This window comes from Montipora foliosa, chromosome 9 (genome assembly GCF_036669935.1).
Source record: "Montipora foliosa isolate CH-2021 chromosome 9, ASM3666993v2, whole genome shotgun sequence".
NCBI lineage: Eukaryota > Metazoa > Cnidaria > Anthozoa > Scleractinia > Acroporidae > Montipora > Montipora foliosa.
In genome coordinates, this window is record NC_090877.1 from 46,842,164 (window position 1) to 46,853,575 (window position 11,412).

Sequence of the window (11,412 nt, forward strand, 5' to 3'; positions counted from 1 at the left end):
GTTTCTTTCTCTGAAATTTAACGCCTTAGGTCAATAGCCTCTCAAAATACTATCTTATTATATTTTCTTGAGTAATACCTGTGATTCTTTTTACGACTTAAAACGACTTAAAACTACCTCGTCAATTAACTTTCTGTTGGTGAGAAAACAAACTAGAAAGTTCCTTGCAAGACTGGGTTGTGAAGGGAAGAGTAGTTAATGAAATCCAGACCTTTTTCGAGTTTCTTCACGAGACGCTAACACTAGACTGGCTTTGAACAAAAGCATCAAAGAACTCTATAAGAAGGCCTTTGCAGTGTCAAACCACATTTTACGAAGAGAACGGCTAAAAAACTGGTTCACAAGGCATAGATAATTGGGCAAAACTAGTCCAATTCCTAACTTGTGCAAAATGAGATTAATCCACTTATTCATTTCCTTTAGCGTCATAATCAGCATCACGTTCGATTTGCAATTTCACCAGTGTCTCATTCGATCAAAAAGATGGGCTTTTTGCTTTGACCTATTTGTACATGCTGTTTCCAAATGTAGTTCCAAGTTTTAAGTCTATTGCGTTTCCGCCTTTGGTTTGCCAATAAGGTGAAACGAGTAAATTTAGGTGTTGATGGAGATGCATGACCACAACAGTGAATCATTCAGTCTCCTTCACAGCTTTAGTACTGTTCCTACAACTGATCATTTCTATAATTCGCTCACGTTGTACAGTGTGAACAAGATAGAATAGTCCAAATCTTTTGAAAAGCGCAAATTCATATTTTGAAGCAAAGTTTGTGGTTTCCGAGCACGGACATTTCGACTCGGTATCCGATCGAATAAAAACCATCGTTACAAACGTAGTATTTCTCAACAGCAGGTACCACGACGGGTGGCAAGATCTTGAATTCGTTTAGGTTTTTGGAACGCACCACCGTGCAAAGCTTGTTTATCCAGGGCGTGTTAAATTTCAGTGGCTGTCTCCAGATTTGGGCTGCCAAAACTTTGTTTTCCTTTCTTCTTTTGATAAGCTCAGCCGGGGAAAAGCACAGTTTGATACTCGAGGATTCTAAAAAAACAGCCTTGAAAATTTATGCCGTGAAAACTACTCGAGTGATACGTTTCAGTTACACAAGAGTTTCTGCTTGTAACGAGATGGCCTCAGTCGAGGTAGAAAAACTCTCGGAACATCTTTTAAAATGTCCAATTTGCCTGGAAACATACACGGTGCCCAAAGTTCTTCCATGCTTGCACACTTTTTGCCAGCACTGTCTTCAAGGACTTATCCACAGTGGAGAGAACATCATTATTTGTCCGACTTGTCGTTGCGACGTTTCCGTCCCCAAAGATGGCGTCGGGGCCTTGTCCACAAACTTCTTCATCAACAACATGTTAGACTTCCTATCCGTTGCAAAGAGCAATTCCAATCCCGTTGTATGCACTAACTGCGAGGAAAGCAACCGTGCGACCTCGAGATGTATCGAGTGCATGGAGTTCTTGTGCTCCCAGTGCGTTGCAGCGCATCGACGAACGCGCTTGACTAAAGAACATGAAGTGATCGCTTTGAACGACTTGCAAGCGCAAAAGGAAGTGCAGGAAAAACTCCACCGTCCGCTTCTCTGCGCTGTTCACGAGCGTGATGTGTTGAAATATTTCTGCGAGACCTGTGACCAGCCCGTTTGTCGTGAATGCCTGATAATTGAGCACAGAGAACACCATTATGGATATTTGAAGGATGTGGATAAAAAGCATCGTTCAGAGGTAAGAAAGTTGTATACATATATATAATGGCAAATTTCTGTTTCAGTCTTGATTTAACAAAAGAAAAGCTGACATTCCAACCTAATTAAGATCCTCACATGAACTCGTTTAGGGGAATCAACGATTTTTGTGACGTTCAATTAATAGGATTTTGCAAACGAAGGCCACAAAGCGATGTGTTTAATGACTAAAAAACAGTAGAGGTCGCCTGTTTTACATTTCGGCATATTTCTTTTCTAGACTATGCTGAACAAGAACTCAAAAAATATGACCCAAGTCAACGATTTGTGGAGGACATGAGCAATTGACGATGAATTTCTTATTCGCTCTGCAAACATTCGAGCCCCGTTCATACCAGATATAAATCTTGAATAATCTGCACACTGGAAACATATTTAAGACAAAGGTGGCTTAAAGTTAGATACTTTTATTTGTTATTAAAATGAAGCCCCACGACATAAATCTTGGGACGTTCAGTATCTTTCGCAAGACGTTGGCATTCGACGTGCATACCGCCTGAAAGAGGATATTAGCACAAAAGTCTTAAGCACATTATTCGTACTCCCAAGGTTTCTTGCTTTCTCGGTACTTACGGTTGGAAGAATTTATCGTGTAATCGCCAGCAAAAAATCATGAGATTTTCTACCTTCTTCGTACAAGTGTAAACGTGTTCACCAATAACGGCACGTGATAACTTGTTTTGGTGAATATGTAGGAGAGTTGGTACACCTTTAGTGGTTGGAGATTTGTTGAGTCTCGTTCTTTCTTGGCTGCTTCTTGGCTACTTTGGTGAAATCGGTGAGGGCATAGAATGTTTATGAATTGAAGGCACTGCTGGTTTCCAACAATGGATTTTACCGATGTCACCAACATGTCTTAACAGCATCAGGCAATGTAGCAAAATGGCCTCATTGTTCTTTGAAAGAGCTGAATAGAAAATCGAGCGTCCGAGTTCTGATCGGTGCGTGTTTACTCGTGGTTAAACTTACACATGATTTGATTTGAACTAATTTTAAAAAAGTGTGTTACTGAAAAGAAGCAGCAATTTCTAACTTCGGCGATGGGAAGATGTTGAGTGTGGTGTTAGCAGAAGCAGAAATGTTAACAAAGGTTGGATAAAAAGTTGAGCTTTTTTTAATTAAAGTTACCTTAAGAAGTCCCAATAACATGAAAACAACCTGCAAAATGGCTGACAAATGTTGATACTTGCATTGTTGGCCATCAATGTTGAACGCAGCTTTGTAGAATTACTGGTCATTACTGTATTCTCATGACTCAATTTGTTTGTTTTGTTTTGTTTTGTTTTGTTTTTTTGTCAATGTCTATGTTAGGTGGGAGTCTTGGTCATGAACACAAAGAAAAGAATTGGACCGCTAAAGGAGGCCATTGAAAAAGTCGCCGAGACGAGACAACGGCTCGACTGTAAGTTGGAAGAAGTACGACAAGAGGTGAATCAAAACTGCAAACGATGCAGGGAATTTATCCAAGAACGCGAAGATGAGATCCTCACCCATGTCAACAATATCTACCGCATGAAATCCAAAACGCTGGGAATACAACTCGATGAGCTTGAGATGATGTTAGGGAATTTGAACAGCAGCATCGATTTTACGGAGAATTTGCTTCGCCATGGAAACGAAGCCGAAGTTATGCTCGTGAAAAAACAAATGACACAACGCTTGCAGGACTTAAACAGCCAGAAATTAGAGTTTTTGCCGCTGGAAGACGACCTCATTGATTACATTTTTTCCACAGACGATTTCAGAAAAGCTGTTGCCCACATCGGCGAGGTGAAAGTTTATCATGCTTACCCGCCATATTGTTTTGCTACCGGTGTTGGAATCCACCGCGCCAAAGCAGGAGTGGAGGCGGTGTTTCTTGTCACTTCGAAAGACCGGATGAACGAGATTTACAGCGGCAATGGCGAGCCAATCAAGGTGGAGATCGAGCCACCTGAGGGAGATCCCGTTCCAAGTAAGTACTTTACCTTTTTACAGTCCCGAGGTTGCCAAGAAGACGAAATAAATCCATCTGAGCCAAAGCCTTCGATGTGGACCTCAGACTGTTCATAGTCAACCCAACTGACAATGAATAGTGTAAGCAATCTCGAAGTGTGGATAATTTGCAGTCGGTTACCATCTCTAGTTTTGTCTCACTTGACCACAACTCATGCTAAAAAAAATTAATACGGGGAGGCTCCGCCCCGACGTCCGACCCCTTATCCTTTTATATACCATTTTTGGCAGAAAAGATACCCCTTTCGTATACCTTCCATTGGAAAATAGTACCCCTTTCACAAACCTACTTAAGAACACTGCATCCCCTCAGTCATAAGGTATGTGTGTTCGAAATATTTTCATGAAAGGCCGTTTTAAATACCTAAATGACAGATTTGTTTTAATTCCCTACCCTTTCATAATACTTCGACTCGTGAGACCCCTTCCCTTTCATATACCTGAAACGTGAAAAAAGTACCCCTTTCGGGCGGAGCCTCACCGTATAGGCCATTATAGGGAGAACCCCCCCCCCCCCCGGGAGAGTTCGAAGAGGTGACTCCTGTGTGAAAAATCCCCACCCTATATTAATCAACGGGAAATGACTTCAGTACGAAATACCAGTTTAAAAGCTGACTTTTAATAGGGGTCCAAACTTCGAAAGAAACTCCGAACCAAATCATGCCCAAAACAACGACAAATTCGCATAAAAATAAGAGAAGCTAACCTTCCTATTGTCTCTTGGTTTTTAGCTCATCTAATAGACAACGAAGACGGTACCTACACAGTGTCCTATCAGCCAATTGTACGAGGAAGTCATCAAATTAAAGTTACTATGAGAAATATTAACATCAATGGAAGCCCTTTCACTGTCAATGTGACTGGCAGAATGGACTTTGCCAAGGTTGGAAAAGTGATGGCTTGCTTTGGATGCGAGGGGACTGGAGGAGGTAAGATTTCTTCCTTATACAGAAAAAAGAAACAAAAAAAGCAACGTGACACACGCTAACACCAACCCGGTGTGATCAGAAGCAAAATGGTTGCAAACAAATAGCGTATAATTCCCGAATAATTAGTTTGATGAACCAACACGGAAGCCGTGTCTTTAATTGCCTTTGGACATCAACTTGACCTCTGTGACGTCATAGACATGCGAACTAGAACACTTTTTTATCTCTATTCTTTTTCTTGTCAAGAAGTCAAGTACGGTGAACTGACGATTTACTCTACGAGAACTGTAAATCAGTTTAGATAAATAAGAGCTTCCTCACGCAAAAGCTTTGTTTCAGGGGAACCTTCAAAAGAGAAACTCCTTCCTATGAATCTGAAGCATGCTCATCGATTTTAATTTGCTTTTTTTGTCGTAAATAAGCATGACGTCATCAGTACCACTCGAATTGAGAATGGCAGTTTAATGAAGTTTGTTAACACTCTTACCCAGGTGGCAGTTCAAATCGGAAGGCATCGGCAGCCTTTCATCTGACACGTGACTCTTCCTCAACCTTTTGCATCTGGCTTTCATCGTCTTCAAACCATTCCAAACGTTAACCGTTTTCCTCCACACTGATTTATTTAGAAAGGCTGTGGGCCAGTTAACAATGTCATGGTGATAAATCATTTGTGCAGTGCATCCTGGAATCAAGTATTAGATAGAAAACCTTCCTTCGAGAAACTGAAATTAAAATGCCGGGAAAAAAAAGTAATACAAGTTGTAGTACCGGTTTAACATTTGTGGAATGGATCAGCCTTGGTGACGTTCGCGTTTGATCGTGCTCTCAAAGTATCTGTTAAGTGGTTAATGATGCCCTTATTGGAAAAAGTGCTGATCAAATCAATTGCAATGTCATCAAATGTTGGTTCGGAAAAGTGGAGAAACTAGGAAAAAACCTCTCGTAGCAAAATCTGCAAACTCGACTCCTCAGGCGAACACATGTACGATCAATGTTTTCCGCTTGACATGCTGTTTGTTTATTTTGCTAGGAGAGTTTAACTTGCCATGGGATGTGGCCATTGATGAAGAAAACCACCACTTGATTGTCACCGACTGCAACAATCACCGAGTACAGGTTTTTGACTTCGAAGGAACGTTTATCTTCAAGTTTGGCAGTGAGGGGATCGAGAAAGGTCAGTTTAGAAACCCCAAGGGTGTCTCTCGCGCCGCTAATGGACACATAATGGTCGCAGACTTCAACAACCACCGCGTTCAAGTTTTCAACGAAGACGGTCGCTTCATAAGAATGTTTGGTAGTTTTGGGCTCGAGAGACCTGGCCATATGAATCACCCGTGTGGTGTGGAGTGCACCGCTGGAGAACTGGTGATAGTATCGGAGCAAGACAACCACCGGGTGCAATTGTTCAATATGAACGGGGATCCCGTACGGCAGTTTGGTTCCCAGGGGTTTTCGAAAGGACAGTTTATATACCCGCATCATGTGTGCCTCAACCAGCGGGGAAGGATTATGGTGGCCGACTGTGTGAATGACCGAGTACAAGTGTTTGATATGGAAGGAAATTGTTTGTCAGACTTTGGAAAGGAAGGTAACAATGACGATTTTGAACGGACTTTGGTTTGCAAACTAAGGAAATAATTCACAGTGTTTTCATAAAAGCGACTAAACTGTTGGATGTTTCAAGTACATGGTCGTTAGTAGAGAAAACTCGAGAGGTAAAGGTGCGCAATTGACCAGGGTAGGCTTGGATAAATAGATCTACAGCAAATCTCTATAAGGCTTGAAATGCATACAGTTCCAAAACTGGTTTCGGATTCATTAAATCCTACGGTAATTATAGAACATTCGTTTAAAAGCATTTGTTGCCTATAATTTCCTTCATGGCTTCTATTGTAGCCACTGATTTCGGAACGTAGACCCTACTCTGGCTCAAGGCAACCAAAATAGCTTTCGCCAGTGATCATACACCCCAAGTGACCAGCCCTTGACAATTTTTCACGCTCTTCTTGATTCGAAGAGTTAAAAGTACCGTTTTACACATATCAAATTTTTTATTCTGCAGGATCCCAAAATGGATTGTTCGATGGTCCAGAGGGTGTGGCATGTGATGATGAGGACAACATTCTGGTCTGTGACTATCATAATCACAGGATCCAGGTTTTTAATTCTAATGGCGAGTTCGTCAGTACCTTTGGAGTTTTTGGGGAAGACGAAGGCTGTTTCAAGAATCCATGCGGCATCGCTATTACAAAGGAGGGAAATATCATCGTGGTTGATAGTGGAAATAACCGTATACAGGTCTTTTGAAATGTTCAAGGACAATTTTTCGCACTACTCTTAAGTTGAAGCACGCATCATCGTGAAACTAGCCCTAGAATGAGCAAATCAGAAGTCATGCGGATGAGGTAAAGCCAGCAGGCGAAGAAAAAGGCATGGGTGCAAGGAGCACTGATTGGTTTCCCGTCTGATTGGTTGATGTGTTTGAGACGTTCGGGAGGCGCAGTGGCCTCATGGTCAGTGTGCTCGACTCCGGATCGAGTGCTCCGGGTTTGGGTCCTGGCCGGGGACATTGTGTTGTGTTCCTGGGCAAGACACTTTACTCTCACGGTGCCTCTCTCCACCCAGGTGTATAAATGGGTACCGGTGAATTTAATGCAGGGGGTAACCCTGCGATGGACTAGCATCCCATCCAGAGGGGAGTAGAATACCCCTAGTCTCTTCATGATACAGAAACCGGAGATACCAATCCAGAGGGGAGTAGAAATACTCCTAGTCTCTTCATGATACCGAAACCGGAGATAAGCGCCGGCCTGGTGGGCCTTCTAGGCTCGTAGCAGACTTTACTTTACCTTACCTTACGTTACCTTTTGAGACATTCAGGTCAAACAAACGAAGCAAACTCTGTGGAAACCACTCCATAATATCTGGTTATCGTATTCTTTTATGAAATTCTGATCTTACTTTGTTTTCAGAAAAAATATCATACTGGTGAAATATAACCTATCTGTTGTTCAACTAAAATTAACTTTTGATATTTCTTCCAATATCAATGCCCTTTTCTCCATAAACTTCACATAACTCAGGAGCAAAGCTATTGAGACAACTGCAATTAAAAAATTTGCGGTTTATTCAAGGACAATTTCACTGGCTTGGTGTTGTCGTGGTCAGAGCTGTTTTTTTTGTTTTTTAAATAAGAAGTGGAAACTAGAAAAAGGGGGCCCAGTGTTTTTAAATTGTAATCTTTTTCGATCCTTGCATTATATTATGCATTATGATCCAAGCCGTTCGTCAAAGACGACAGCAGATAGTCAGGTTAATGGCCGTAACATTTAGTTTAGGTGAATAAAAACCTAAGCCATTTATTATATTCCGGATGATTCATAGCCATTTTTTATCATTATACTAACTGATAATATTTTAAGTATATATTTTACAAACCTTTTTATAAATAGTAGATTCATCAGTTTCGTTGAAAAGAACTGTTATTTTTTACACTGTGATAATTATTCCTTGACGTTTATAGGACCTCGGATAGAAAGTACTACTACGTCGAGCGCAGACTCACTGATTTAATAGCTAGGCCTTCCCTACTCGCCTCTTTCTGCTATGATGACTGGGAGTTCCTGACGTGCGACCCCATTAGCTCTCTCCAGTTGGTCTACGAATATTGGCAATATTTATACCAGAAGACATCTTAGACGTCTTAGACGACTAGTATAAACCGACAGGAAATAAGGTGGACGCATTAAACGTCAGACGAATTAAACGTCTAAAGTTAAGTGCGTCGTTTAGACGCACTTAACAGACGTCTTAGTCGACTCAGACGTCTAAGCCGTCTAGTATAGAGACGAGACGCACTAAACTGGGACGCGCACTTAGCAATGAAGTGCACACAGTCTCTTTGGTTATTAAATCTCAGTATCTTTGGAAGAAATTTATGAATTTGATTTCTAGCCGTCGAAGTTTATTGCGTCCCGTATTCATATTAGTCGCACTTACCGTCAGACATTTCATGCGTCTGGACGTCTAACTTAGACGTCCTCTAGTACAAATACGGCCATTGCCGCCGTGTGCCTCTATGATCGTCTATCACGTTTTTTATAAAGAATATTACCATTAAGAACGACATAAAAGCGTTAAGAAACCGAACTAGTTGACGATTAAAACAAAGCAATGATGGTGGGATTGAAATTTGGTACTTACACAAAACAACTAAATCTATATGTCGATCAAACCTGGAGCATGCGCAAATCGAGCTCTCTTACCTCTTGCCGATCCAACGTTTAAGACTGGGAATACTACTATTCGTTATCTGATTTTAACCACTTCAATGGTACGTGACAAGAAAGACATATTGAAGACAGCTTATATGCAAGTTTGAAGTTGATGACGTTTGAGCAGGACTGTGTGCAATTTACAATCGCTAGCATATAGGCGGTCAAATTAAAGTCATTTACTACACTAATCTGTACGTGTTCAAAATGAATAATTGTTTGCCAAACTTTACCCTTTGAAGTCACTGTTATTGAGAAACTTCACCCCCCCCCCCCCTCCCCCCCGTCCCACCAAAAAATAAAAACAGTTGCCGATTTGACCTACGATAGAGCTGAGGCAAGAAGGGTAATTGGTTCAATACCGGGTTGATGTCACACACCTGTCCACTTTCAAATCATAGTTGGACAGCGATCAAGCCTCGGCCAGTTTTCCCCTCGTTCAACGCAAACAGAAAAGTGAGTTTTCTAGAACAAGAGTTACAAGTGTATCAATATTTTATACAGGGGCATTTACATGTGATCTGACTGATACTGTATTTCTAGTTGGCTGTTACCCTGGCGGCTGAATTACAAAGCAATCCTTTCAAAGGCCATTTGAACCTGCAGACCTTACTCACTTGTGTACATTTTGTTTTCCTAAAAGACATAACTAATTGCTCAGCTTGTTTAGTTGTTTGCCTACAAGTTCAATTTAGTCTCTGTTTTACATTAATTTTGTATTCTAATGGAAACTAAATGTGGTTGTTGTAAATCACGTGACGCTACCCAGAAAATTTATAAAAAGCATACCTGTGCTCATGAGTATAAGCGGTTATGAAAGAAATAACTCTATTATCATGTGATCTGCACTGGTAAAAAAGGTGTAAGCAAACGAGGTTTTTTGTGGTCATCGCTCAATGGTAGGCATGACAATGACTGGCCTTTAACAAATACGATAGGATATCGGCAACATTTATAACTTTATTGTGACAAGCTTTCAATCCTTTTTTCTTATTATTTACAACAGCACTGAGAATTAACATGACACATGATGAAAGGTAACCAAGTCCCACTTAAAAGCCTCGAGGATTATTACTAAAACAAATGTAACGTCTTGGGACATTCTCACACCAGCAAACACCAGTAATTTAATCCCGAGATATGCTTATACAGTCAGACACGTACGGATAAAAGGAATTGTTAGCATATTCCTAAAGGAAAAAACTGACCTAAGGTCTGCCAAATCCAAACAATTAGTTTGTAATCACGTTTTCTAACAATCAGAGCCTTGAAGCAATTAAACACATCTTTCCTTTTTCCCTTTTTTTAAATTTCCAGAAACAACTGAATTCCAATTAAATAGCTACATCAGATTTCCAAGAAAAAATCACCGTGAGAACTTGTCTACGGTTGAAAAGGAACTTTTCACAATCACGGCTTTGGGTAATTCCTCGATGCAATAAGTTAATCATATTGAATGCCGTGTAATTCATCGATGTGTGGGTTTCAGTCCTGCATTTGGAAAATACACAAGCATATCCTTCGTTGATTGGATGTACTTGGATGTACGAAATCAATAAGAACAGTCTCTCGCAACGGTTATTACATTAGTGCCATATTTTTTTTATCAGACTGTAACTGGTTTTTCACTGCCGTAAAATTGGTATTCAGTGTTATACATCCGGGGTACTTGGAACTTCTCGCTGGGACCTGGACCTGTGCAAAGCAAAGAACAGATAATAAATGGAAGAAAAACAATAACCGGAAGTGAGAAGAGATAATAATAAAACGGAAGTTGGATAATAAAGACGAGTGTCAAAAGGAACTATTCATTCTCGTTCCCAGATCCCATCATTTATCTTACCCGGCGCCTTTGCACACGAAAGGGAAGGGCTCTGGAGACTAATAGTACTTACTAAAACGAAATACTTTGAATAATTAAGTTTACGTAGATTCTTCTAAGTCTTACTAGAAATACAGAAATGAAAAGAAAAAAGACATTGGGTCCTTAACTACGAAGACTCGCAAATATTCCGGATCACTTGTGAAAGTATGAGATCTGCTTTATCCTAATTCACCCCTAGTTTGAAATCACCCTTGTTTTGTAGAACAGAAAGAACTAAGGCAGACGCTAATTTTTGTGGGTTTTCAAGAAATGCAATCCCCATGAGCCGAGTTTTTTTGAGCGAAAACAATGGCCAATCGAGATTAATAATCACAATCCAGGAATAGCTTTCAAGTTTGGCTTGAAATAAATCGGCCCAGAACCAGCAGATTTCTTTTAATTATGCACATACCCCACATACTTACTTTCTAGAGGAGCGTGCCAGGGTTTCGGGACATTCATGCTGAACAATTCCTGTCGTTTTCTCTCAGGAGGCATCGTGTACGATTCGGTCATCAGCGTTTGCATTCCCCTGTGAATCAGAAAACAAAGCTACATGTACGTTCAGAGTATAACACAACGGTGAAAAGGAAAGG

General features: G+C 40.7%; 2 protein-coding genes across 2 annotated transcripts in view; one reads left to right on the top strand and one right to left on the bottom strand.

The window, feature by feature from the left end:
* The first annotated feature begins 319 nt into the window (after positions 1–319).
* On the top strand, positions 320–9,171 carry LOC137969970 (E3 ubiquitin-protein ligase TRIM71-like). Its single transcript, XM_068816396.1, has 5 exons — positions 320–1,734; positions 3,066–3,708; positions 4,481–4,678; positions 5,709–6,266; positions 6,741–9,171. The coding sequence occupies exons 1-5, from the start codon at positions 1,129–1,131 to the stop codon at positions 6,983–6,985; spliced, it is 2,250 nt and encodes a 749-aa protein (XP_068672497.1). The 5' UTR covers positions 320–1,128; the 3' UTR covers positions 6,986–9,171.
* Positions 9,172–9,892: 721 nt separating this feature from the next.
* LOC137969761 (stabilizer of axonemal microtubules 3-like) overlaps positions 9,893–11,412 on the bottom strand; it is a 9,003-nt gene continuing 7,483 nt past the window's right edge. The window contains exons 6-7 of the mRNA XM_068816117.1: positions 11,242–11,348; positions 9,893–10,647 (exon numbers count right to left, since the gene is read on the bottom strand). Coding sequence (XP_068672218.1) covers positions 10,559–10,647; positions 11,242–11,348 — 196 coding nt within the window. The 3' untranslated portion in view covers positions 9,893–10,558. The remainder of the gene's footprint in view (positions 10,648–11,241; positions 11,349–11,412) is intronic.

What these genes read in the sequence shown, in the direction of transcription:
- LOC137969970 (XM_068816396.1), top strand. Translation starts at nt 1,129, where the DNA reads ATGGCCTCAGTCGAGGTAGAAAAACTCTCGGAACATCTTTTAAAATGT. An exon ending in ATGCGAGGGGACTGGAGGAG is followed by an intron (nt 4,679 to 5,708) that starts GTAAGATTTCTT and finishes TTATTTTGCTAG; the next exon opens with GAGAGTTTAACTTGCCATGG. An exon ending in GTCAGACTTTGGAAAGGAAG is followed by an intron (nt 6,267 to 6,740) that starts GTAACAATGACG and finishes TTTATTCTGCAG; the next exon opens with GATCCCAAAATGGATTGTTC.